The sequence below is a fragment of the Rhodotorula paludigena genome, assembly GCF_050403205.1.
Source record: "Rhodotorula paludigena JCM10292 DNA, Rt_paludigena_JCM10292v1_ctg19, whole genome shotgun sequence".
NCBI classification, from domain to species: Eukaryota; Fungi; Basidiomycota; class Microbotryomycetes; order Sporidiobolales; family Sporidiobolaceae; genus Rhodotorula; species Rhodotorula paludigena.
The window spans coordinates 92,432-118,250 of NW_027481439.1; the positions used below are offsets into that span (position 1 = coordinate 92,432).

At 63.9% G+C, this 25,819-nt stretch overlaps 9 protein-coding genes across 9 annotated transcripts; 4 read left to right on the plus strand and 5 right to left on the minus strand.

The window, feature by feature from the left end:
- Positions 1 to 388: 388 nt before the first annotated feature.
- Positions 389 to 2,000, minus strand: ARG7 (glutamate N-acetyltransferase; the record flags this gene model as incomplete). The annotated part of the gene is made up of 3 exons (XM_076648849.1): positions 389 to 402; positions 460 to 820; positions 879 to 2,000. The coding sequence occupies 3 exons, from the start codon at positions 1,998 to 2,000 to the stop codon at positions 389 to 391; spliced, it is 1,497 nt and encodes a 498-aa protein (XP_076505554.1).
- A 1,448-nt stretch (positions 2,001 to 3,448) lies between these two features.
- On the plus strand, positions 3,449 to 12,951 carry TEL1 (DNA-binding protein kinase TEL1; the record flags this gene model as incomplete). Its single annotated transcript, XM_076648850.1, has 11 exons — positions 3,449 to 4,765; positions 4,821 to 6,923; positions 6,986 to 9,052; positions 9,120 to 10,069; positions 10,124 to 10,487; positions 10,549 to 11,679; positions 11,739 to 11,947; positions 12,007 to 12,340; positions 12,405 to 12,595; positions 12,665 to 12,867; positions 12,932 to 12,951. 11 exons carry the CDS (start codon positions 3,449 to 3,451, stop codon positions 12,949 to 12,951), a joined length of 8,889 nt encoding a protein of 2,962 aa, XP_076505555.1.
- A 277-nt stretch (positions 12,952 to 13,228) lies between these two features.
- On the minus strand, positions 13,229 to 13,814 carry JCM10292_004191 (ankyrin repeat domain-containing protein; the record flags this gene model as incomplete). The annotated part of the gene is made up of 2 exons (XM_076648851.1): positions 13,229 to 13,495; positions 13,560 to 13,814. The coding sequence occupies 2 exons, from the start codon at positions 13,812 to 13,814 to the stop codon at positions 13,229 to 13,231; spliced, it is 522 nt and encodes a 173-aa protein (XP_076505556.1).
- A 124-nt stretch (positions 13,815 to 13,938) lies between these two features.
- JCM10292_004192 (uncharacterized protein) lies at positions 13,939 to 14,686 on the plus strand (the record flags this gene model as incomplete). Its single annotated transcript, XM_076648852.1, has 4 exons — positions 13,939 to 13,944; positions 14,000 to 14,096; positions 14,153 to 14,206; positions 14,262 to 14,686. The coding sequence occupies 4 exons, from the start codon at positions 13,939 to 13,941 to the stop codon at positions 14,684 to 14,686; spliced, it is 582 nt and encodes a 193-aa protein (XP_076505557.1).
- A 182-nt stretch (positions 14,687 to 14,868) lies between these two features.
- JCM10292_004193 (uncharacterized protein) lies at positions 14,869 to 17,003 on the minus strand (the record flags this gene model as incomplete). The annotated part of the gene is made up of 7 exons (XM_076648853.1): positions 14,869 to 15,073; positions 15,131 to 15,475; positions 15,537 to 15,564; positions 15,624 to 15,825; positions 15,881 to 16,065; positions 16,129 to 16,416; positions 16,475 to 17,003. The coding sequence occupies 7 exons, from the start codon at positions 17,001 to 17,003 to the stop codon at positions 14,869 to 14,871; spliced, it is 1,782 nt and encodes a 593-aa protein (XP_076505558.1).
- Positions 17,004 to 17,864: 861 nt separating this feature from the next.
- Positions 17,865 to 19,528, minus strand: PRO2 (glutamate-5-semialdehyde dehydrogenase; the record flags this gene model as incomplete). Its single annotated transcript, XM_076648854.1, has 5 exons — positions 17,865 to 17,993; positions 18,053 to 18,544; positions 18,598 to 18,920; positions 18,984 to 19,257; positions 19,370 to 19,528. 5 exons carry the CDS (start codon positions 19,526 to 19,528, stop codon positions 17,865 to 17,867), a joined length of 1,377 nt encoding a protein of 458 aa, XP_076505559.1.
- A 157-nt stretch (positions 19,529 to 19,685) lies between these two features.
- Positions 19,686 to 21,769, plus strand: JCM10292_004195 (type II protein arginine methyltransferase; the record flags this gene model as incomplete). Its single annotated transcript, XM_076648855.1, has 4 exons — positions 19,686 to 20,360; positions 20,417 to 20,797; positions 20,862 to 21,284; positions 21,353 to 21,769. The coding sequence occupies 4 exons, from the start codon at positions 19,686 to 19,688 to the stop codon at positions 21,767 to 21,769; spliced, it is 1,896 nt and encodes a 631-aa protein (XP_076505560.1).
- A 212-nt stretch (positions 21,770 to 21,981) lies between these two features.
- JCM10292_004196 (thioesterase family protein) lies at positions 21,982 to 23,361 on the plus strand (the record flags this gene model as incomplete). The annotated part of the gene is made up of 7 exons (XM_076648856.1): positions 21,982 to 22,105; positions 22,353 to 22,405; positions 22,469 to 22,482; positions 22,547 to 22,610; positions 22,671 to 22,744; positions 22,807 to 22,867; positions 22,927 to 23,361. 7 exons carry the CDS (start codon positions 21,982 to 21,984, stop codon positions 23,359 to 23,361), a joined length of 825 nt encoding a protein of 274 aa, XP_076505561.1.
- A 155-nt stretch (positions 23,362 to 23,516) lies between these two features.
- Positions 23,517 to 25,557, minus strand: JCM10292_004197 (uncharacterized protein; the record flags this gene model as incomplete). Its single annotated transcript, XM_076648857.1, has 3 exons — positions 23,517 to 23,678; positions 23,736 to 25,320; positions 25,379 to 25,557. The coding sequence occupies 3 exons, from the start codon at positions 25,555 to 25,557 to the stop codon at positions 23,517 to 23,519; spliced, it is 1,926 nt and encodes a 641-aa protein (XP_076505562.1).
- Between the last annotated feature and the right edge of the window lie 262 nt (positions 25,558 to 25,819).

A 25,819-nucleotide genomic window follows, 5' to 3' on the forward strand; every position in this document is an offset into this window, starting at 1 on the left:
TCCTGCTTGTCGCAGAGCATGTCGCTCAAGCCTCGTCACACAGCATGCTCGTGAATGCGAGACGCCGGACTGCATGCACCAGCAGGAGAAAAGCGGTGTGCGGAACGCCTTGAAGCGCTTGAACCCATGGCAAGCCCGGGCGATAGGACGCCGCACCGCCCGAGCATACAGGACAACAGTCGAGGAGTGGATGAACGGAACGGCGTGGGAGGGACGGCAGCGAGTAGCGTACTAATCCGCGAGGCGACGTCGAGAAACCGATTACACACGCCGTCTGGGCGCTCAAGGTGGGAATGATAGGGGAATGCTGGGGACTACCGAGGCGAAAGGGACAACCGAAAGAAAGACGACGAAGACCGGAAAGATAGAAGAAGGGGAGAGAGAGGGATCACGAGCGGTAGTCTGCACGCGAGAGGTGTCAGTTGCGGCGTAACGGGCGGCCGCGGGACAAATGCGCACCGGCGTTGATCGAGATGTACTCGTGCGAGAGATCGCAGGTCCAGTACGTCGCCTGCTCGTCGCCGAGGCCGAGCTCGATCTGGATCTCGATGTCCTCCTCCTTGAGGATCTCGCTCGCGCGCTCCTCGTTGACGTTCTCCGGCTCGCCGTTGACGAGGAGCTTGAGCGGCGCGGTGCCGTCCTGCGGGAGGAGCGAGACCGAGACCTTGGTCGGGTCGATCTCGAACGGAGGCTGCGAGTAGCCGACGGCGCAGAGGATGCGGCCCCAGTTGGCGTCCTCGCCGTGCAGCGCAGTCTTGACGAGCGACGAGGTCGAGACGGTCGAAGCAATCTTGTGCGCGCCCTCGTACGTCGGCGCGCCCTGCCGCACCGGCTCATCAGCTCAATTGCCCCGCATGCGAGGACAAAGCGAGACGCACCTGCACCGTCACCTTGACAAACTTTTCCGCGCCCTCGCCGTCACGCACGACGAGCTGCGCGAGCTCAGCCGCAAACGACGTGAGCTCGTCGCGGAAGCGGACAAACTCGTCGGGCGTCTTGTCCTCCGAGACCTCGGCGATCCCGCTCGCGCCGTTGGCGAGCGCGAGCACCGTGTCGTTGGTCGACATGTCGCCGTCGACAGAGATCGAGTTGAACGAGCGGTCGACGGCGTACGTGAGAGCACTCTGCAGCGAGGCGGGCTCGACGGCCGCGTCGGTCGCGATCACGCCGAGCATGGTTGCATGCGGCGGGCCGGGCGGGCCCATGTTCGGATGGATCATGCCTGCGCCCTTGTCGATGCCGACCATGCGCACCTCCTTGCCGGCGAGCTGGAAGGTACGTGTCCGGAGCTTGGGGAACGTGTCGGTCGTCATGAAGGCGCGGGCGCAGTCGTTCCAGGCGTTGAAGTTGCTCGAGAGCGTCGCGGTGGACGCCTCGATGCCTTGCAGCACCTTTTTGATCGGCAGAAGCTGCCCAATGACGCCCGTCGACATGACGAGCGTGCCCGTGCCGTTCGAGGACGAGGATGCCGAGAGGAAAGAGTCGAGCTGGTCCGACATGGCGCGCGCGTCTTCCAGCCCCTTCACACCCGTCACGGCGTTTGCACACCCAGAGTTGATGACGACTCCTCGCGCGACACCCTTCTGGCTGGCGAGGACATCCTTGCAGACGGTGACGGGTGCGGCGACAAAGGCGTTGCGAGTGAAGGTGCCCGCGGCGGAGCACGGGCGGTCCGAGATAATGACGGCGAGGTCGAGCTTTGAGCGGTCCTTCTTCACGCCGCAGTGCAGCCCTGTTGCGAGGAAGCCGTGCGGGAACTTGGGCGGCGAGGGAGCAGAGGAAGGGTCGAGGGTGAAGCGCTGCGCCTTTGTCGGCTGCGCAGGTGCTGGCGGCGTAGGGCTCCCCGATGAAGGTTGGGCAGCGCTCGGCTGCTGCGCCGAGGGTGCGGATGGGGCGGGAGCGGGCGAGGAAGCCATCGAAGCCGACGTCGTCGAGAAGAGGCGCGCGGCGGGCGCGAGGGCTGCCCGGAGCGGCGATGCAGCTTTTGCGAGTCCACTCATCGCCTCTGCGGTTCACACTGCGAGCCTGGAGCACCGAGAGCGAGCGATCAGGATGCAAGTTGCCGCCTTGACGAAGGTTCGCAGGTTGGCACCGACCGCTCTCCATCGCTCTCGTGCTGGGGTTGCTAGTGCTGTGCACGATGCTCAAACGCAGACTGGCAGACTGTCCCCGCTGGCTCTCGCGATACCCGCGCCATCCTTGCTCCTGCTTGTGTTGACTCTCCCCCACCTCACTCTCGCGGGCGCAAAAAGCGATCGCTTCGTCATTGAATTGCGCTTGCATGAGGCTCCTGAATGAAGCCTTGAGCTGCAGTGCTCTGATGAGAGCGTCTGGCGAGGCGTCTCGCTCGCCAGACGCTGTATGAGGCTCCGGTGCTCCTTCCTTCGATACACCTCAAGCTGCTATTCCGCCTAAGCAGCGAAGGCCGCGTCGTCGTGAGCCACAGAATTCAGCACAGACACTGCTTGGTCGGCGGCTTCAGTGAAGCGTGAGGGACTTCGCCCTGCTGAGACAGATGCACCTGCCTTTCACTCACGCGCCATCCTCGACCGTTCACAGCGGGTCTGAAGGAGCAGCTCCATCCGCAACCCTCCTCGTGCGTTGGAGAGGGCTGGGAGGTCACTGCGTGGCTCCAGCAGAGCGCTTCATTCATGATATAAACCTGCACAGGCGTCTGTTGACACATCGATGTCTTTTGACCATTACGGCAGGGCACTCGAGCAGTAAACGCCCAATACAGAGCAGCCTCGAGCACTGTAGCATTCACCAATAGTGCACTTATTGGCAACTTGAACGAAGTGCGCTCATGCAAGTGGTTTTCGCGGTTCCGCTTCGAACGAAAGCAGCGTGAGCCTTCCTCTCCTTCCGCGCTTGCGCTCTTCGGCGCAGGCAGCGGGGCGAGAAGCGATTCACACTCCAGACTGGCCCTACCTCGGGGCGTCAGTCGCAGCTTGACCGCTCGAGCCCGACTCTCCCCACCTCCCGACGTTCGACTGCTCTCTCGACCGGCGACAACCGCTCAGGCGGCGCAAGGCTGGCGTTGAGGCGTCTCAGAGACACTTTCGTGAACCGCGCAAAGCCTACCTGCGGCGTAAACAGCGATTGCGCTCGAGCATTCCTGCTCATCGCCTCAGGTGCGTCGCGACCGATCCCACACCGCCGACCCCCGCTGAGCTGACGAATGCTACACGCAGAGCTCGCGGGTGATCTCATCTAGCTCTGCAGTACGTCTCAGGTCTCGCGGAGCGGCGGATGTGCCGCGCCATGTTGACATCTCGCTTGCTCAAGCCTGAACATCCAGCTGACATACCGCTTGTAGGAGCTCGCAGACGTCAGCAGAGCGTTCAAATAACCGCAGCTCGGAGCGGGGTCGCTTGATACCTCGTGCGTCTTCCTGAGCTAGCTCACGGCTCCTCTCCGCTCACTAGCCTGTTTCCCCTAGTCCGAGATGTCGGCAATTCGCGACTTCAAGGACATCCTTGAGAGGCTACAGTCCGACCGGATCAAGGAGCGCGCCGAGGGCGTCGCGCGACTAAACGACTTCCTCGCCTCGAAGCGCAATTTCAACGCGGTCAACCAAGATCGCGGGCACTCGTGGCTGCAGACGCTTCAGATCCTGTTCGCCGTCGTGATCAAAGAGCGCAATGCGTCTGTCGCCAAGGCCTCCGCCGCGACCGATAAGCGCCTAATCGATGCCGCGCAGCTGGTCCGCACCGTCGTCGAGCGTGTGCACCGCGTCGTCTCGCGCAAGACGGCCAAGGCCATCGTCGCGCACCTCACGCAGATGACGGCCGTGCAGGGCAAGCTGCAGCCGTACGCGCTCACGTACATGAAGGCGCTCCGTACCGTCCTCTCGTACGCGCCGCACGTCGAGCACCTCGACGAGCGGCACTGGACCGACGTCGTCATGCTCTGCTTCTCGGCCGTGCTCGGCGACAAAATCAAGATCGGCCAAGACTTCGCCGACGAGGCGGCGATGGACATCGACGAGGACGAGCGTGTCGGCGGAGCGCTGCGAGCGAGCCCCGACGAGGAGTTTGCGCTGCCGGCAAAAACGAGGCGCACGGCGAACCCGACTGAGATCGAGCTCCTCGGCGTGATTGAAGTCGCATTCCGCTCAAAGTCGTCGCCGTTCCTCACCTACGCGCAAGCCATCTTCCGCAAGTTCCTGCGTTTCTTCCGCCTCTTCCCCTCGGAAACGACCGCACATCTCTCCGCCCTCATCGCCCTGAACCGCGTCTTTGCCGAAGTCGACCTCAACGATCAGCGGTCGATGAAGCGCATCGGCCCGCACCTCTGGCGGCACCTCCTCGCCTTGTGGGCGACCAAGAATGCGTCTCTCAAGGAGCAGGTCGTCATTGCGCTGCGGTACCTCTTCCCCTTCGTCGTACCGCATCTCAACGTCGGCACGAGCAGCGTCATGAGCGACTTGACGGCCATCTCGCGTGCCAAGGAGCTGTACGACGCAGTCCTCACCGAGCCGACGATCCGCTGGCGCGAGGCGTACGTCCTCGACCTCGACCACCTCCGGCTCGGAATCGAAGTGCCGCACAGCGGCGACGCAGCGTCGATGAGCGCACGCGCGTACAACGCCAAGACGTTCCGCATTGGCAACGGGTTCGACGAGAAACATGCCGTCGCATGGGGCATGCTCGAGCTCGGTGCGGACGCGCTCGCGAGGATCTACGAGGTCGAGGATGCTGCAAGCGAGGAGAGGGCGGTCGAGGCCATGCTGACGCCGACACAACGCGGCAAGCGGCGGAAGGTGAGTGATTCCCGCTGTGCCCAGCTTCCTCGAGCTGACACTCTATGCGTCACAGGTGGAAGACCCGCTGTCGGTCCTCCTCGACTCGCTCTCGGACCCAACTCTTCCGACTGCAGTCGTCACACACCGTCTGCAGATCCTCCTCTTCCTCGTCGACCGGCACTGGAACAGCCTCGATCCCGAGGCCTGCAGCCGAATCTGCAACGCCCTCATCGGGATTCTCCCGCATCCAGACGCGCAAGTCGAGCGATGGACCTTCGTCGCGACCGCTGCGATCGCGCACGTCGGCCTGCCGCTCGAACACCTCGCCTCGGACCTCTCGCCTTCGCGACGCAAGCGCGAGAGGAGCGTCTCGTCGCCGTGGGAGCAGCTTTGGTCCATCACGCAGCGCCGCCTCAGCTCGCCCGAGGTCTGCCGTCCTGCCGCCCACGTCGCCAATATCCTGCTCGCGCATGACCGCATCAGCGGTGCCGGCCTCTCCGACTCCATCGAGTCGTTCGCGCGAGACGTCGATGTACAGGGCGGCGTCAACTTCCCCTCGGACGCCGTCTGTCTCTTCCTCGAGTGGAGCCTCGCCATCGCGGCCAGCGACGCCCGCCTTGTCCGCCTGCACCTGTCCGACAAGATTCTCTCGTGGCTCACGCGCTCTTGGTCGGCGCTCGACGGCATCACGCGTGCGCACAACTTTGGCCAGTCGCGCCCTCATGCTGACCCGCTTTCGCTCGATGGCCTCGTCTCGCTCATCGCGCGCCTGTCTGGCCTCACCGACGTCCCGCCCATCGTGCACGACTACGTCGTCCCCGACTGCGCTGTCGCGACGATGACGCTCGAACTCAGCGAGACGGCTCGAATCCGCGACTACCTCGAGGCGCGCGTGCCGCCGTACGCCAAGGACGGCTCCCATGAGGTCTCGTTCCGCACGCCATCATTCTATGAGGTCTCGTTCCGCACGCCATCATTCTACGATGCGACCGGCGGCGCGCCCGAAGACCTCGAGCACTCGACGCCGCGCAAGGTGCTGCAGTGGCTCCTGCGCGAGCTCGAAGGGTTCCGGACGGCGGCAGCACAAGCGGGCGAGAGCTACTGGACGAGCATGGCGAGCGACCTCGCGCGGCGGCACCTCGACTTTGCCGCCCTCGCGCTCGTCGTCGAGGGCGTCTATGCGCTGCATCGCGTTCCTTCGAACAAGCAGGCCGTGCGGCGCGCGGGCGAGATCCTGACGCTCACCGCGCCGGCGCTCACGCTCAAGAAGTGGCAGCCGCAAGAGCGCGCACTGCTCGTCGGCGCCCTCAGCCCCATCCTCGTTTCGGTTCCCGATCGTCCCGCTATCGACTATCCTGTCCTGCTCGATCCCGGCATCGCCTCCGACATTCCACGGCACCTCCTTCCGAAACGCTCGACCAGCGTCAAAAGCATCGAACTCGACGCCATGAAGCTGAACCTGCTGCGCGCGATATGGAAGGACGACGAGACGAAGCAAACGCTCGGAGAGCTGCTCGCCGCCCTGCGCTTCATCCTGACCGACGCCGCCGACCCCGCTCCGGCTCAAGCGACTCAACCCACGCCCTCGTCGTTCGCCATGACCCAAAACGGCTCGACGCAAGCCTCGCAGCGCATCAAAGAGCTCGAGCAGACTCAGCGCGCGGACGACTTTGGCGAAGTCCGTATCGGCTCGCGAGCGACGCCGGGCGCAGCTGCAGCCGGCGGTGCAGTCTCGACTCCGCGGGCGAGCGCCTTCACCGTGTCCATGTGCATCAAGGGCTTCATCTCGGCTGACATGGCCGAGTCGGGCGCAGGTAAAGTCTCTCGCCTCGAGGAGGTCGTCGAGACCCTTGTCTCATCCGACGGCGAGGATTCGATCGTCATCGCCGACCAGGTTTTCGCCGCCGTGCACGCCGGTCTTGCGACGTTCGGACTCGCACAAGCCGAGGCGATCCTCGAGCACCTCGGCAACGACCTTCTGCCCGACTACCGCTACGCCCGAGACGAACGCTTCGCCCGCATCGCGCTCAAGTTCCTCGACTGTACCACTCAGCATTGGGTCGTCGTGGACAACAAGGCGAAGGAGGACTTTGCCGCAGACGCCCGCAAGCTCTGCACCTGGTTCGTCGAGGGCTTGCGGAAGAAGGTCTTTGCTGCTTGGCGGGTCCGACTGCAGGTTCGTCTGGCGCGACTACCCCTTCTGTTCTCCGGCTTTCAGCTCAGAACCTGGCCCCGCAGTTCAACGCACTCCTCGATCGCTACCTCGAGCTCGACCCGCAGCAGCAGTACTGGGACCTGCATGGCAGCGCTCCGAGCAGCGAGGACGGCCTCCTCATCACGCCGACCGCCGTCATCCCGTTCATGCTCACCGACGACGATTTCCGCGTTCGCTTCCGCGCGACGAGCTCGACGGCCAATCTCTTCAACGTCTGCTTGATGACGGGCCAGCCGGAAGATCGTCTCTTCAGCGACATCCGCGAGAACATCGTGACCAACACGGAGGAGACCGAGCGCCTGCTCACGCAGATCCTCTGCAACGCCAACCTCGTCATCGTAGCGGGTCGCCGCCGCCGCGCGCCGTACCAGCTCCTCATTCGGACGAGCGGCGAGAAGCCAGAGCTCACGCCCATCATCATCGCCACGCTCGAAGGCGTCGCTGCGCGACTCGGCTTCAGCTCGCTGGCCGATCTCTACCTCGTTTACGCCCGCTATATGACCTGGCAGGAAATTCGCCTTGCGGCTGGGCAACCCTCTATCGACCTCCCGCAGCGCCTGCCTTACCGCGCGTGCGGCTTTCCGACCCTGCGCGATGCGCGAAAGGCCGACTTCAAGCCGACGGCGAGCTGGCTCCTGCAGTTCGACCAAGGGCCAGCGTACCTCACGCTTTGCGACGTGCTCAAGCGCAGCGCCGAACAGGGTCGGCTCGACTGCTTCGGCGAGACCGCGGCACTTACGCTCCTCCGCATCTTCAGCGACGAAGAGCTCCTCCGCCGTCTCGCTGACCAGCGTCGGTCAGTGGACGACGAAGCGCGCGCGCAACTTCTGGACGTCGCGGCGGGCGCAGGCGCGACCGACGCGCACCAGCAGGAGCAGCTGATCGCGTCCAGCGTCGACGACATGCTCGTCGAAGTGCTCTCGACGGCGTATGCAGCGCACTGGTCCGCCTCGACTCCACTGCCAGCGCTCGCCTTCGACAAGCGTGCCGCCGAGACGTTCTCCCGCATTCTCAGCCTGCGCGAGGACCTCGTTGTCCACGCCGAACCTCCGCCACCGCACTGGGAGCCCGAACGGGCCGTCAGCGTCTGCAACTGGCTCGACCGCGAATACAGTGTCTTCAGCAACGTTGCGGTTGTCTACTCGGTCATGCACCACGTCCTCGGACGGGCGCACGCCGCGCCGTTCGTCGATGAGCAGCGCCGGCACCTCATCAATCTCGCTCTCTTCCTCTCGCTGTGCCACCGGACGAGCAAGGATCCGGTCATCCTCGTGGCTCTCGTCGACGGCCTTCTCGGACTTCTCGACCAGGTCGACATCGCCGAACTCGCCGTCGCTATGCTACAGTGGACCCTCTCAAGCCTCTTCAACCTCGCCAAGAGCAAGACACCCGCGTTCATGCCGTTCCAGTCCGCTTTTTGCGAGCAGGTCGTCCGCATCGCGCACTCGCTCGTCGCCGCCGAGCAGGCGGCGGTTGGCTCGTCGGCTCTCGCGCTCCTCTCGGCTCTCCAGCGCGACATCGACGCCGGCCTGCGCCTCCTCAGACAGCTTCAGGAGCCCGCCGTGACCGAGGCAGCGCTGCTCTGGCCCCGAGGCGACATCTTCAACTTGAGCTCGCTCGACTTCGACACGGTTTACCACGCCTTCGGTTCCGACTTTGCTCCAATTAACAAATTTCGGTCCGTCGCGACGATCCGCAATCTGCCGCAGTACGGCGCGCTGGTGGCCGCACCCGCTAGCGGACGTCTCGCATGGTGCCTAATGCAGGCGATTGCGCCGCGGGACACGCTCGCCGCCGACGTGTGCATCGCTTTTGCCGACCTCCTGTACGACGTCCGCGGCGAGGCGCCACCGCCGAACATCGACGAGCGCTGGATCGCCGACGCTGAGCATGCTGGCGTGGTCGACCCGCAGACCGACCATAGCATCAAGGGGTTCCTGACCACCAGCGTCCTCAAGCGGGTCGGTGACCCCGACCGGGCTCTCGTCGTTGCAGCCTTCGACACAGCTCGCCTCCTTTTCAGCGCGCCCGGTACGACAACGTCAGCGGTCCCGCAGTCAACGGACGCGCGCACGGCTTCGCTCGCAGGCGTCTTTGCACATGCTTCACTGCAGCGCGCGAGGAAGCTGCGCTTACGCGAAGCCCGCAGCCTAGCAGAGCTCGACTCGCCCGACTGGCTCGCCCGCGCTCGCTCTCGCCGCTCAGGCGACGCACGACGAGGTCGTGCGTGTCATCGTCGACACGACTAGTCACCTTCGCAAGCATGCTCGCCCCGACCTGCACCCGTCGTCTCGCTCGCGCTTCGACACTTGGCTCTCCGTGTCCTGGGCAGCGCTCTCAGCAGGCGCTGTCAGGATACATGCCTATCTCGCGGGCCTCCTCTTCCTCGAGCTTGCACACGAGTACAACGGTCTCTTCACCATCACGTCGCACGGGCACGCTCGCGACCGCCGCCTCGACGAGCGCGGCCAGGCCCTGCTCTACGAGATCTACAGCCACATCGACGAGCCCGACGGCTTCTATGGTCGCGAGTCGCCCGATACGCGGCAAGCTTTGCTCCTTCGGTATCGGCACGAGGGACAGTGGAACGACGCCTTTCGTGTGTATGGCGCTCGCCACGAGGCACAGTCGCACCAGCTTGGCAGTCTCGACCCTACTGCGACGGCCGGCGTCGTTACCTCGCTTGCGGCATTCGGCTTCAATCGTCTGGCGCTCTCGATCTTCCAGCCCGCACGTCTCGAGGGCGCAATCGGCGATCAGGATGTCGAGCCCAAGCTACCATACGAGCTTGCCTGGCGGACCGACGTTTGGGACCTGCCGACCGAGCGAAACGCCGCCGAGACGTCGGGCGTCTCGCTCTACAAGGCGATGCGTGCAGGCAGGATGGCGAGAAGCGCGCAGGTCGCTCGTACCGCTGCCAGCGAGGCGCTCGTGCACGAGGTCGAGAAGCTCGGCAGCGTGAGTATCGACTTGCCGCGGCCGAGCGGCGAGACCATCTCGACCATCCTCGCGCTTCGCGAGGTCCACCGCTTCGCCGACTTGCAGGAGAAGGACTGCATCGCCAGTGACCTTGCACAAGATCTCGCGAGGATCCCGCAAGAGCTCAGGTGCGTTCCGTCGTGGACACAGTCAGCTCAACCGCTGACCATTATCCTTCATAGCTTCGACCATGCCGAGCGCATTCTCTCGACGCGCGTCAGCCTTCTGCGCGGCATTCGTGCAAAGGAGCGTGTCGGGCAGGTTGGCGAAGAGTTCAGCACCGAGCTGTACAAGGCGGCGACGGCGAGCGAGCGCGCCTGCCTGCTCGAGCTAAGTCGCGTGGGTCGCCGCACCGGCCAGCTTCAACCGGCGTACAATGCCGTCACGCTTGCCCATTCGCTCTTGGAAGACTCGGCCGGACTTGACGTCGACCGCGAACTGGCCGACGTCCTGTGGGCGCAAGGCGAGCACTCTACGGCGATCACGCTCCTCGCAACCGCACATAAGCAATCGGCCACCAAGTCTGCCGCGACGTTCGCCAAGCTCGTACGCGCCTTTCTCTGCTGCTCAATCTCTGGCATCTCGTTGACATGCTCCCGCTTTCTAGGGCGAATGGACTGCCGAAGCCCGCCTGCGGAGCACGGACGAGATCCTCGCAGAGTGCTTTGAACCGGCAGTGCGGGCTCTCGATCGCAACGACGGTCTAGAACAACGCGCCCGAGTGCACCACGCCTTCGCCGCTTTCGCAGACATGCAGTACGAGGATCTCGCACGCACGGCGACTGAGCGCCGCAAGCGTGCGGCCGCCTACACGCAGCGCAAGGAGATCGAATTCGCCGAGATGGACCGCCAGTTGCAGAGTGGCTCGCTCAACAGCGATCCCATCAAGCGCTCGCGGTCTACCGCTCAAGCTCACATTCGCGACGATGAACGACAGGTCGCCGAGCTCGAGGAGGCGGCACGCAGCATGCTCTGGCGCGCTCTCGAACACTACGCTCGTGCGCTGCACGCCTCGGACGAGTTCGACGACAAGGTCTTCCGGTTCTGTGCGAAGTGGCTCGCTTGCGCGCATGACGATGGCATTCATGCGGACCTCAAGCCGCTACTCGCCCAGATCCCTTCGCACAAGTTCGTCTTCCTCGCATACCAGCTTTCAGCTCGTCTCAGCAAGTCGGCCGCCCCGACGCCGTCTGCATCCAACATCCGGAGCGTCGTTCTTCGCCTGTGCGCCGATCACCCTTTCCACGCTTTGTACCCGGTGAACGCACTCCGTGACGCCGCTTCGGCACGGAACTCGCGTCGCACGTCTACGAGTCGAGAGTCGAGCATCGGCAGCGGCTCGAGCAATAGCCGCGCGCAGGCCGCAAACGAGATCTTCGAACGCACCAAGCGGTCCGACAAGCTTCGTCCGCGCGTCGAAGCTGTCGAGCTCGCTTGTACCGCCTACGCGGAGTGGGCGTCTTTCCGCCTCAAGGACCACGCGCCATACCTCGACAGCAACCAGCGCTCGGTGCGCAAGGGCGCGCTGCCCATTGTTCGCTCGATGCGCATCCTCACCAAGGTTCGAGACCTCCCGATCCCCGTCACGACTTCGCACCTCCCCGTCGACCCGTCTGCGAGGTACGAGGACTTCCCGACGATTCACCGGTACGAGGAGCATTTCGACACGGCCGGGGGCATCCATCTTCCAAAGATCGTCGTATGCATCGACAGCAGCGGCGGACGGCACAAGCAGCTGGTGCGTGCCCGTTGATCCGATCCGTGTCATCGTTTCCTGAAGACCGTTCAATTCCGCAGCTCAAGGGCGACGACGACATTCGTCAGGACGCTGTCATGGAGCAGGCGTTTGAGCTGGTCAATGGCTTGCTCGCACGGGACGACCAGGGGCGCCGCCGCAAGCTCCGTATCCGGACGTACAAGGTCGTACCGCTGCAGAACAGCAATGGCCTGATCGAGTTTGCCTCGAACACGGCACCGCTCGGCACCTTCCTCCAGAACCTTTACGAGTGCGCTCTCTGCTCGCTCCGCAAGCGTGCTTCCCTGAGCTGATTCACGGGTACTGCAGCCAAATGGCGCCGGGCGTCCCAAAGCGCGCTCGCGAGCAGCTGCGCAGTATCGAGCTGAAGAAGACGCGCCCCGACAACCGCGACAAGGAGAAAGATGACGCGTTCCGCAAGATCCTCGACGACACGCCACCGCTCCTGCGCTACCTCTTTTGGCAGAAGCACAAGGTACCGTCGCTGTGGTTCGACATGCGCCTCAATTACGCTCGTAGCGTCGCCACGACCTCGATCATTGGTCACATCGTCGGACTCGGGGACAGGCACGTGTCCAACATTCTCATGGACGAAGCCCGCGGCGAGCTCGTGCACATCGACCTCGGCATCGCCTTCGATCAGGTGCGCTGCAGGCCGTTCACGTATCTCGCGGTTCTGCTGAGCTCACATCTCATATTGAACTCAGGGCAAGCGTCTCCCGATCCCAGAACTCGTCCCCTTCCGCCTTACGCAAAACCTCATCGATGGGTTCGGCATGAGTGGCGTCGACGGAGTCTTCCGCCGGTCATGCGAGGAGACGTTGCGAGTCTTGCGCGAACGTTCTAGCGTCATCATGACCGTCCTCGAGGTCTTCAAGCACGACCCGCTGCAGAACTGGTGCGTCTGCCTACTCTGCGAGTGAGTCAGTTGAAGTCAGGGCTGACACTCGCTTCGCTCGTCGTGCAGGGCGGTATCGGCGGAAATGGCCAAGCGCATCCAAGGCTCGGACGATGGTGAGGCTGGCGCGTTGGACGAGCTACCCGACGACGCCGATCGCGCGCTGTCGATAATCCGTGGCAAGCTCGACGACCGCCTCAGCATCCAGTACACGGTCAACCAGCTCATTCAAGAGGCGACGAACCACAGCAACCTTGCCCGCATCTTCTCTGGTGCGCCGTTCTGTCTCATTCATCTGAATCCAGAGCACTGACTCGCACTACATGACGACTGTAGGGTGGCAGCCGTACTTCTAGCCGAGCCAGTGCTTCCTCGAAGCCCGCACTCCTCCGCATTTGTCCCTTCGCATTCGCACCGTTCCTCCGCATTCGCACCGTTCCTCGCATGTACCCGGCACCACACTCGTGTCTACTACCCCGCAACAACTTGCAAAGATACCTTCGTCGACCTCCCCAGCCTCCGCGCGCCTGCTTCGCGCCTTTCTCGGTCTGGTTCCTTCGCGCTTGCCAGCGGGGTCGAGGCGTGTCAAATCAGAATCAGTCTCGTATGTACAATCTAGCACGACTTTTACCGCTACCGACCCTCCATGAAGCGCTTCTCCCACTCCTCGAGCTTGAACATCTTGGCCGTTTGCCATGCCGTCGGTGTCCCTGCGTGCGGATCTGCCCCTCCCTGTAGCAGCGCCTCGATCACGTCCCGCTCATTCTTGTATACGGCGCCAGAAAGCGGCGACTGGCCGCGGTCGTTCAGCCGATTCGGGTCGGCGCCATGCTGCAGGAGGAGCTTGACGATCTCGGCATGGCCGTGGTACGCCGCGAGCATGATCAAAGTGTCGCCATTCTGGCCCGACTCGTTTGACAGTCAGTTGAGGCGTGACAAAGGCTCGAGAACTGACGGAGCGCACCTCGTTGGTCAAGTTCGCTGGGAGGCCAGCCTCGAGCGGAGCCTTGAGCGTATCGACGTTGCCCTCTCGCACAGCAGTGAAGAACTGAGAGCAGATGAAGCCAGCAGGGCGGCGCGCAAGCGAGAGAAGCGAGATGTCAATGCCGTCAGTGCAAGTCAACTGATCGAGGAGGACGATGAGGAGACGGACTTGACGAGCGTATTCGAGGGCTTCTTGCGGAATCTGTGCAGGCATCTCTGTCGCCGTCTCGGTCATTGTGGACGCAAAGGGCGGTGAGGGTGGAGCGCGAGAAGCGTCGACTTGGCCGTGGAACTGATGAAGTCGGTCGCGCTCCTTCACCTCGTCTCGACGGCTTGCTGGACCGCAGAGTGTGCGCACGATGGGTGTAAGCACGTGCACAGGGTGTCCCTGCCAGCAGCTCACCGCCGAGTCGCCTGCAGGATGACCGGTGGAGCTACCTCAACACGAGCTTCTCAGCAGCCAACCACCTGCTTGACGAGGAGGACGAGCGCCTAGGCTGGGACCTGCCAGACGACGGTACGTGCGCCGCTGCGCGTTCAGCGAGACGAGCTGACGATGTTGCCCGCACGCAGACATTCAAGTTCCGGCTCACCTTCTGCCGCCATACCAGGATGAGGACGACGAGAGTGCGGGATTTTGGAGCTTCGACAGACTCAATAAGTGCTGACACGCTTTGTGCAGCTGTATTACCGTCACAGGCGCATCCTTCCTACCCCTACGGCAACCCTTACAAGCCGCACCTCGCTGCCAGCCCATCCCGCCGCGCCGCTGCCGCCCGCGCCGCCGCCTTCCAACCCTCGACGCACTCTGCATCACTGGCGACGACTCTACCGACGCTCGAGCTGCGCGAGCTGTTTGAGCGGACGACGTTTGGCGATGCGCCCGACCGGCAATGGCACGAGTTGCATCTCGGCGGCTTGTTCGGGCGCAAGACGCGCGCTGAGCAGGAGGAAGATGCTGAGCTGCGAGATGCGCTGCAGAACGCGCACGGCGACGCGGGGCAGCCAGCAGGGCAGAACGCCGGAGACGCTCCAGAGGAGGAGAGCGACGGTGAGGGGGCGGATATGGACGAGGAAGGCTCGCAGGATGGGCAGGCGATGCAGTGACGCTGTGTAGACTTTCTCCGTCCTTTCCTCGTTGTTGCCATACTACGCTCGCATATCGGGAATGCACAGGCCTGATCTATATTCACAACAACGGCCGAAGTAACGGCAATGCTACTGAAGAGACATGAGCGGGGCCTATGGTAAAGCGTCGTTAAGGTTCCTACTTCCGCAAACAGCAGGGTCTATACATTGTCCTCCTCCGCCTGGAGGCGCCACCCTTCGAAGATCAAGTCCGTCATGGCGTAGCCGACTGCGCCCTCTTCTGGCCGGTCGTTGGCATCTCGACTCAGACGTTGCCAATGCCTGCCGTCCTGTGTTGCGTCCGGTCGGTCGTTGTAGATCGGGTAGACGTCGAGAGGCTGGATCGTCGGGTAGCTCTCGAGCAGCCTGCAGGTCGTTCGAGGTTAGTACTCCGCTAGACAGACGGTTGGAGGAGGAACGTACTTGAGCAGGCCCGCATTCACAGGCTCCAGGATGCGGCGCTGGATGCGCCACAGGTCGAAGCACGCAACCGACTGCACCGCACCCGCGCTCGTCCTCGCAACAATCTTGGCGTTCGGTGCCGCCTTGACGAGCGCGTCAAGAAGCAGTTTCATGTGTACAACGTAGGACTCGGGCCGCGGGTCGTTGCGCGTGAGCCACAGCGCGACATTGAAGAAGATGTGGGTTGCGGGCGTGTCGAGCGTCGTGAGGAACTGGGTGAGGCGGGTCGGCTCGCCTTCGGGTTCCCAGTGGAAATGCAGGTGCGAGATGCCGCCATCGGTGCGCGTGTACTTGATGTACTTGTCACTGCGAGGGGGAGAAGCGGGTCAGCGGACGACCTTCCCAAGGCGCCGGAACAAAAGCGAACCTCTGCTCGTAGTTGCCGAAAGCAACGACTGCGATAGAAAAGTCGTCAGCACAAGTGCCATGTGTGCAGGGAAGGAATCGTACGCACATTGGCAAATTTCGTGGTCCGGCAGGTACGTTTGGCAGAACAAGTCGCGCATGACCGAGTCGCCGAAGACGACGAGACGTTCGGGCTTTACTGTCTCGATCCACTCGTCAAAGGAGCGGTGGTGAGGCTTGCACTGGTACGGCGCCCAGATGTACTCGAAGCTGGAGTAGTCGGTCAGGCCCTTCGGCTGCCGGCGGTTCAGCTGCGGGTTTCGTGTCAGCTCAACTATTGATGGACCGCGGAAGAACGAGACGTACGTGACTTTCGAGCCAATTGTAGAATGGCGAGTCGGGATCGTGGTGCTCGAGATCGACGTAGGCCTTTGAGACCCACCGCCCATCGGTCAAGTCGTCGCTCGCCATGCACTCGCGCGCATAGTCGAGCGGCTGCTCGCCGACAACTTCGACGTGCCTCGGCGTGCCCGAGACGGCAAGCATGTGATCTGCACAGAGAGCAGCGGTTAGCTTTCGCCGTGCGGTGCAGAAAGGTCCGAGAGCGGGCGTACAAGGCTTGGTCTCACCGTGGTTCCACTGGTCGCACGTGTCGTGCTCGGGCCATGCGAAGACCTGGTACCAGCCCGGGTCGCGCACCGCATCGAACGTGACCTCGACGCGGCGGTCGTCGAGGACCCTCGACTTCTGGTGCAGCGGCGAGTGCATCGTCGGGCCGACGAAGAGGACGCGGTACGCCGGCGCACACAGCGCGACGTCGTCGTGTCGGCAGTGAAAGATGATGGCGGAGGGCTCGGAAGCCGAGATGGACGAGCGCATGAATTCGACGAAGACGTTGTAATCTGCAGTCGGGCGAGATCAGCCCACGTCGCTTTTTCTGGTTCGAGACCTCCCACTCACCGTACTCGATTGGCTTCTTCGGGAACAGTGGGTTGTAGTTCGGCGGCCAGTCGGTCAGCGACGCATTAGTCGTCTCGTGCACAAGCAGCGTCGCGCTCCACCTCGAGCTCGCGCCGCCCAGCAGCCCGCTTCCAGGCGTCATCTCCGTCGACGCCAGGTAGAACACGATGCTGAACAGCGCCGCGACCACCAGGAGCACGAGCGTCTTGACGTGCCGTGCCGGCCGCAGCGTCGCGGCGTCGCTCCTCCGCGCCCAGCCGTAAGCCTCCTGGCGCTTGGCCGAGCGCGAGTGCGCGTACGGCAGGCCGGTCTTCTCGTCGAACGAGTCGGCGCCGTCGAGCGAGTCGGACGAGAGCGACGCGTCGATTGCTCGACCGGGAAGGAGCGGGTCGGATGCTCCAGGTTGCAGCATCATCGCGGCCAGGTCGTCGTCGGCGTAGTCGTCGTCGAAGAGCGGCTCCTCGACTACGACAGAGAGGTTGGGCCGCCGGCTGGGCGAGCGAGGCGAACGGGGAGAGCCAGGCGCCATGCTGCTTGGCGGAAGCGGACGAGACGCGCGTTCCTCGTCGCGAGAGAGGCGAAATGCGGGGTTTGTTGAAAGAGCGACGAAGGTAGGTAGGTTGACCGGGAGAGCGCCAGGCTTTCAGTTCAGAGCGAGCAGAGCGAGAGAGAAGGTTGCGGACGACGAGCAGAGCAACCGACACACGCAGCGCCCGAAGCAGCACAGACCCGCTCGAGCGGGCTCAAGCTCTCTCGGAAAGCACAGGAAGACCGGGATGCGCGTAGCCTGGGAATGGAGGGAGACTTGGAGCCCGCAACGCGCTCACGCGGGTCGCGACGCCTGCCTTATCAGGGCATGTGGAGCGGTTCACTGCGGAATGCGCGGGTGCTTTCCTGCAGGAAGCCCGGCAAGCAGACGTCAGCGCGACTCGTGCGCAAGTGGTCGAGGGCGGAACACGGTAGCTGGACGGAGGGAGCAAGTCCGTCGAGTGCAGGGGCGACCCACGTGAAAGTGCTCGCTCGCGGGCGTGGGAATACTGTCTCTCCTCTTCGTACCTGGCAATGAAAGCGCTTAATGGCTCTCGTGCACGTGTGAGAATCCATCCTTCTTCCAGGCGCGCCGGACGTGCGGGCGCTCAGCAAGTTCTGCGAACGGCGCTCGTTCCCAGCTCCCGACTTGGCTTTCGGGACGGCCCGTGCAGCTCTGTAGATCTCTCTGAGCCTCCCTTTTGCGAGCAATGAGTGACTGCTGAGCGCGACTGCCCGAAAGGGAAGACCCGCCGCTCTCACCATCAGGTCCTCCTCGACCTCGCAATCAATTCTCGCCACGACCGGTACGCTGGGCCGTCCAGGAGGTCTAAGTTTCGATGACATGAGGCACCAAGAACGCTCAGAAGGGCGACTCGCCGAGCGGGAGCGGCGTGTGCAGGAAAGGTCGCTGGCCGGCGCCCGTGCCAAAGACGGCCGTGCCATGCCCCTCGGCGGCCGTGCTCCGCACCTGGTACTTGTAGATCACGAGCTATGAAAAAGAGCGTGTCAGTCAGCATGCAAAGCGGGCTAGAGAGGAAGGTAGCGCACCCCTTCGAGTCCGACCGGTCCTCGTGCGTGCGTCTTACCCGTCGACACGCCAACCTCGGTGCCAAACCCGTAGCGGAACCCGTCTGCAAAGCGCGTACTCGCATTGACGTAGACGCCGGCCGAGTCGATGCCGCGGCAGAAGGCGCGGGCGTTCGCCTCGTCCTCGGTCACGATCGAGTCGGTGTGGTGCGACGAGTGGTTGTTGATGTGCGCGATGGCGGCGCCGCACGAAGGGACGGCCTTGACCGCGAGGATGAGCTCGAGGAACTCGGTGTCGTAGTCCTCGGCGGTGGAAGGGGTGACGAGGGATGAGAAGGAGGGGAGGGACGAGACGGACGGGTCGGAAGAGAGGGCAGAGAGCGTCGCGGGGTCGCATCGTAGGGCAATGTTGGCAGCCAGCAGCGAAGAGGCAAGCTTGGGCCACAGTGTCGGGAGGAGCTTCTCGTGAATGAGGAGGGTTTCTGCCGAGTTGCAGGCGGCGGTGTAAGTGGTCTGCCAGGGTCGAAGGTCAGGACGGCACTTTAGCGTGGAGGGCGTGCACGCACCTTAGAGTCTACAACGACGTTGATCGCCTTCTTCTCGACAGCGGTCTCGTCCACGAAGACGGCGCACAGCCCGTCCGCGTGGCCCATGACCGGTATCCGCGAGTCGTTCTGGATGCTCCGAACGAGCGAGTTGCTCCCTCGCGGGATGACGAGGTCGATGTAGCGGTCCTGCGAGAGGAGCGACGCAATCTCGTTGCGGGTCGAGACGGTCTGGATGTAGGCGGGAGGGAGGGCGGTCGTGGCAAGGGCGCCCTGGATGACCTTGGTCATGACGGCCTGCGTGTGGTTCGACTCTTTGCCGCCCTTGAGGATAGCAGCGTTGCCTGCAAGCCAGCAAAGTCAGCTGTGGGCGTCTCTCTACGAGAATGCTATCGCGCGGAACGGACCCGACTTGATTGCGAGGGCGGTGATGTTGACGATGACCTCCGGGCGGGCCTCGAAGATGACGAGAAGGACACCGATGGGGCACGTCACGCGGTGGAGCTCGAGGCCCTCGTCGAGCGTGCGCGCGTAGGTGACCTGGCCGGTCGGGTCGGGAAGCGAGTCGACGTCGAGGATGCCCCGGAGCATGTCGTCGTACTTGGAAGCGGACGACTCGAGGTCCAATCGCTTGAGCAGGCTCGACGACATCTTTCCTGCGGCAACCTGGGCCCGTGCATCCTGCATGGAGCGGATCTCGACATCAGTCAAGAGGGAACCGCGGCAAGGTGCGAGTGGGGGCGGCGACTGGCCGCTCTCGCTGACAGACTGAGAGGATGCATGGGCGCCTCACCTCAATATCCTGCTTGTTGGCCTGGAGGATGTCTGCCTTTGCGGCGGTGAGGGCGTCCTTGAGGGCGACGAGGGCGCGGTGCCGCTCGTGCGCGTCGAGGAGCTGCGATGCGTCGAAGGAGTCCTTTGCCTGCTTGGCGATCTGCTCTGCACTGCTCATGGCTGGATCTGGCTCGTCTGGAGCGAAGGGACCCGAGGGGAGAGACCAAGTCGGAGCGGAGGAAGCGGGGGAAGTCAAGGCTGCACCGCTCCCTCTCGCCGCCTCGAGCCCAGAGCAGAGCAGAGCACAGCCTGGACGAGGCTAGCAGCTGCTCAGGATGGCCTCTCGCACGAGCACCCCTGCCCGCGCCTGGTCGCGCTCGCTCTCTCCCGCTCCCTCTCCGCGCTCGTTCGCGACAGCATCCCGCCCAGCCCTCAAGGCGCACAGGCCAGCGCAGCAGTCGAATGCGCAGACGCCCAAGCCCAGGCCCGCCCTCTCGACCGAGCGCAAGGGCAACGAGCCGCGCTTCAACTACCTCCCCAACTCGTCCCCGTTCGACCCATCCCCCGTAGACCCAAACGTCGCCGCCTTCCGCCCCGTAACCGCAAAGGAGCTCGTGCGCCTGCGCGAGCCGCCCAAGCGCGTCCGCATGCTCTCGCGCGACTTTATCGAAGACTCGCTCTACAACCCAAACTACGGCTACTTTGCGACAAAGGTCGAGATCTTTGACCCCGACGTCGCCAAGGTCCGCTCGGCCACATCGCAGGGCACCGGGAAGGGCAAGGGGCGGGCGCCGAGCGCGCGAGAGGAGGAGCTGCAGGCCGCAGAGCGCGCCGAAGGATTCGACTTTGGCGCGTTCCGCACGACGGCTCAGTTCGAGGACGAGGTCGCACGGCGATACATGGTCTTCGAGGGCCGGGGGAGTGGACATGAGGGCGAGGGAGAGGGAGAGGCCGTCATGGGCAAGGGCGTCGGACGGCAGGTCTGGCACACGCCGACAGAGCTCTTCAAGGTGCGTCCGTAACCTTATTTGACTATTCCGCCGCTCATTGAACCTCCTACCTACAGCCCTGGTATGGCCGCGCGCTCGCGCGCTACCTCTGCGCGTCGTACAAGCTCAACCTGTTCCCCTACAACGACCTGATCATCTACGAGATTGGCGCGGGCAACGGCACGCTCATGGGCGACATCCTCGACTACCTCGCCGCGCACGAGCCCGAGGTCTACGCGCGCACCAAGTACCGCATCATTGAGATCTCGGAGCGGTTGCAGGGCATGCAGCGCGGGCGGGCAAAGGGTGCGGGAGGGGACGGCGGTGCGGCCGAGCTCGGCAAGGAGAAGGCGCGTAGGCGCGGGCATGAGGACAAGGTCGAGATCATCGGGAAGAGCATCTTCGAGTGGGACCGCGTCGTTCACGAGCCGTGCTTCTTCCTGGCCATGGAGGTTCTCGTGCGTCCACCTTGTCAACCTTTTCCCCCTCAAGAAAACGCTCACTAGTTGGTCCTCTCGACAGGACAACTTCCCGCACGATGTCGTGCGCTACACGACCGACACGCACCAGCCGATGCAGTGTGTCGTCTCGGTCGACGCCACGGGCGACTACGCCGAGCTGTACGAGCCCGTCTCGGACCCTCTCATCGCGCGCTACCTCTCTCTGCGCTCTCGCCTCCCCTCCTCGCGCGCGCGCGGGTCCCCGAGCCCCGTCATCCACCCGCTCCTCGCGCGCTCGCCGCTCCTCCGCTCGATCTACTCGACGATCCCGTTCGCGCCCAACCTCAGCCCGCCAGAGTTCCTCCCGACGCGGCAGCTCGAGCTCCTCGAGATCTTGCGTGACAAGTTTCCGAACCACCGCATGCTCATGAGCGACTTTGACACGCTGCCCGAGGCGATCGAGGGCGTCAATGCGCCCGTCGTGCAGACGCGGTATGCAGGCGAGGTGCGTTGACCTGCTGCAGACGTCCAGATGATCTGCGCAACATGGGCTGACTTGGCACGGCCGCGCAGACTGTGCCGTGCACGACGTACCTCGTCCAACCCGGCTTCTTCGACATCTTCTTCCCGACCGACTTTGACACGATGCGCGAGCTGTACACGCTCGTCATGTCGTCGTCTGCTCCTTCTACCGCATCCTCCTCGAGTCTCTCGACCTCGTCTCCCATCGCCCCAACCTCGCGCCTCTCGCCGACCTACTTTTCCCCCTCGACCGCGACCTCGTCTTGTTCCTCCTCTTCCTCCTCTGCCGACAGCCGGCGGTCGACCAGCGGCCGCGCCAACTCTCTCGGCGGCGGGAACGGTGCGCCCTCGGTCGTCTCGCACGCAGACTTCCTCAGCCAGTGGGCCGAGACGGACATGACGCGCGTGGGCGACGGGAGCAACCCCATGGTCGAGTCGTATGCCAATGCTCAGTTCATCTGCAATTGAGTAGTCGGGTCTTGTCGAGTCTGCATGTCGTCTGAGCGTCGACTCTGACTGTCTTGCCCAAAGATTCGGAAGCGACAGCTCGCCCATCGGGCTCGGACAGGCACCCGCTGCGCGCGAGAGAAGCCGGATCTTCCTGCACGTCGGGCTCGCTTCGTTGTCTTCTCTCCCTCTCCAGCGTCTGCACCTGTTGTCGGACGAGAGTGCACGGAACCATGTCGCTCCTCGCCAAGCTGCCCCTCCCTTCGGCGCTCACTTCGCGCCTTGACGCCGTCCTGAGCGTCCTCCCCTCGGCCATTCCGCGTCCACTCAAGTGGGCGTTCTGGGCGCTCCTGATCCGTGAGTCTGCGCTGTGTCAGGTTTCTGGGAGCTTGCATGGGCTTGCCGGGAGGACTCGAACGCACTCGCCGCACGATGCGCTTGCCGAGGTCGAGCACAGCAGGCGGCGCTTGCCGTCCCGGCGGCTGCTAGGCGATCCTGCCTCGGCGAGCCCTCCAACAGCAACTGTCTATGAGCATCGCTTGCTCATCCACACGAGCTCTGCGCAGATTGAGGCTGACATGGACTCGCTGCCTCCGACTCGCAGTCAACTGGGACGGCTTCCCCGGTGTCTGGCACCTGCGCATCATCTGGCCCTTTGTACGTTCTACCTGCAGATGTCCGAAAAGTCTGGCTCGGCTGACCCTTTCGCATCTCCCGCAGATCCGCTTCCAATGGTCCGCTTACTCGCTTTCGCTTCCGGCCCTCAACGGCGCGCTGACCCTGCTCACATGTGCACAGGCAAGTCAAGCTCGGCAAGAAGTGGCCCAATTGGCGTATTGGCAAGGACGAGTTTGAGTTCCGGGTTCGTCCCTCCTTCTCACTCGGTCCTGGATTGCTTTCGTTGACATCCCAGGGCTTGCAGTCAACTCGGCAGTTCCGCGCCAGCTTCAACAGTTCAGACTCTTTCGGCTACCATCTCTCCAACAGCGAGTACAGGTGCGTTCTTCGGGTATGCGAGATCGTCCACGTTGCTAACTTCGCTCCTCCTCCTTCGACAGCGTCTGCCTTGACCACGTCCGTGGACCTTTTGCTGTCCAGCTCGTCGGTGAGGCATACGGGGTGCGTTACATTGGCATCGCTTGCAGGCTTGACGCGCCCATTGACCCACTCGCTCGCAGATTGTCGGCATGACCTTTGCCATCGGTGGCGTCTCGCTCGACTTCCGTAAGGAGATCCCCCTCCTGACCAAGTTCGAGATCGAGAACCGCCTGGTTGGCCACGACCGCAAGTGGCTCTACATCGAGACCGTCTTTCGCTCGCTGCCGCACCCCAAGACGGGCGCGCGCACAACCTACGCCGTCGCCCTCTCGCGCTTTGTCATCAAGCACAACCGCCGCACCATCCCGCCTTACCGCGCGTTTGCGCTCACGGGCTACGGCGCCGAGCACGGCGCGAAGAACTACGAGGTGGTCAAGACGATGAGTCAGAAGGAGAAGCTTGCGTGGCTCGTCGGTGACGATATCGGCGTCAAGGGCAAGAGCATCGTGTGCGGCCCGGTCGAGCGCGGTATGGAGGGCCGGAGCGAGTGGGCCGGTCAGGTGCAGATCGCCTAGACCAATAGACCAAGGACTAGACGAGCCGCTATGCTCTCCTCATCTTGCAAATAGATTGCTAATAACGATTCCCGCGACGCGTCTCTTCAGAATTAGCAGGCAAAGCGCAGTGAGCAATACAACAACACGCAGAACAGTGACAGCCGGGAACCTTCTCAATTCCGGTCCTCTTTCAGCGGCTCTGCCAGCGTCCAGATGACCCCGCCTTCATCCCGCAACGTCTCGCAAACATCGTCGATGGCGCGCTGGAGGCGCTGCTGAGCGACGTCGGCCAGGAAGTACGAAGCGAGCGGCGCAGCGAGTCCGGCGAGATGGGTCTGCGAGTACGGAACAAGTGTGAGCGCCGACTGGCACCGGAAGAGCAAGATTCGCACCTTGACACCATCCAGCAGCGCGTTGACGACCTTCTCGCCGAGCGCCTTGCCCAGGCGGCTCTCGAGCTTGACCCGCGGCGCGACCGTCGCGAACGCGCCTTCGAGGCGAATCTTCCTCGCACGGCGGGCCGACGAGCCGTGCGAGTGGATGCGCGCGTGGCCAGCGGCGCTCGCGAGAGAGGTGGGGAAGAAGGAGGACGAGGGCTCGTCGACTTTGCCGGAGAGGACGACCCGGCCGGCGCGCTTGTCCCACTTGAGCGGGAGGAGGATCGACAGACCCTCGTCTTCTTCCTCGTCTCCTTCCATGCCCGAGCTCGACTCGCTGCTCGCACCGTCAAGTCCGACGGACCCGGCCCGCAGAGCCCGCCGGGCGCCCTCGACGCGCGTGACGGCGACGCCGCGCTCCTCGAGCGTCTTCTGCCCACCGAGGAGCAGACTCGGCGCGGTTCGCAGGTCGGCGACGATGCGGAACGCGAGCGAGAGGTCGGCCTCGAGGCCGTGCACGCGCAGGACGAGCTCGCGCTCGCCGGCGAGACCCCGCTCTCGCGCCGCCGCGGTGGTGCGGCGCGGCTCGAGGAGGTCGAGCTCGGCCGGTGCGAGCTCGATGACGGCTTCGGAGAAGGAGAGGCGGTCGAAGGTCCCGGGAGAAAAGGTGACGGCGGGAGGGCCGCGCGTGAGCTGGTTCAGCAGCGGCGACGAAAGGATCGAGTACCGCAGGCCCGTCTGGTCCGAGCGGGCGAAGACCGGAACGGAAGTGTCCCCTGCATGGCCGTCCGCGTCCGTCTCAGAGGGTGACTGGCGCAGGGCGAGGGAGTGGATGCGCAAGGGGCCGGACAGAACGGCGGAAAGTCGGACGGGAGGGGCGGCAGCATCTGACAAGGGAGGTCCTGCGGGTGGTGACAGGCTCGCATGGCGGCGAAGGAACGCGTCGCAATCGTCGCGCGAGAGCGAGGCGAAGCTGTCCGGCTCGACGTGCTTGGCGGCGAAGTGGGCGAGGTCGGCGAGCAGGTCATCGACGACGTGACCCTCCACGACCTCGCGTATCAGGTACTTGACGAGCTGTTGCGTGAACCAGCGGACAACGGAGGTGTTGCGAAATCGCGGAAGAAGACGCTCGATCCAGGCGAAGGGCACGAAGCCTGCCATCAGGAGAGTCGAGACGTGTCCCGGCTCCAGTGCCGAGCTGACGACTGCGAGCCCTGGTCGGCCGGGCTGTGCTTCGCCCGTTGTGGGGAGATTGACGGCCTGCATCGCCAAGTCGGTAGCCGCGCCGTCGAGGGCGAGTTCAACCCTTCCAGATCCTTTCCACACAAAGCCACGGCCTCCTTCCCACTTCTGCGGTCTGTCGCCGAGCTTCTCGAGTCGTGCACCCATGCGCACGCCCACGCTGCCAGTCAGACTTAGGTCGACACCTCCTGCTGATACCTGGACTGCCTCGCGCAGCATGTCCCGCGCCCTTGTGACAGCATGCCCGATGCGCAAGCGGCTGAAGACGACTTCGGAGGTGGTGATGTCGGCATAGAGGAGGACGGTGCTGTCGGAGAAGGGGAGGCGGACTCGCTTCTTCAGGCGAGGGAGCCGGGTCCTGGGCGGGCTCGACCGCTCAGCGCAACCCTGAGGAGACTGTGGTGTCGAATACGCACACTGGGATGATGGTCAGACCGTCCAGGTCGAGGCTGGCCACGGTCGAAGCGAGCGCAGGTCCTGGTGCTGAGCAAGGTGCTCCGCGGAGCTGCGGTGGAGGCGCAGCTGCCGCCGGGGAGCACCAGACCCAGAGCGCGGCCCCGAGCGCTGCTGCGAGTGCGAGCCAGGTTGCCCACATCTCACGCAAAAGGGCGAGAGAGAAGGAAGCGAAAGGAATCAAGTGGACGTGAGATGACGACGAGGCGGTGCACCTTCCACGCGGGGAGCGGACGGGGTCGGCGTGACCAGATTCTGTTGAGCTTCGGTAGGCTTGCAACGGCTCTCCTCGTGCTTTCTCACTGCACCGGCGCACATAAGACTGCAAGGCGCGAAGGGAGGGGGAAAGGGCCGATCGGGTCTTGCGCCCCTTCCGCGCTTCCGCGCGCGCATCTTGCGCGTGA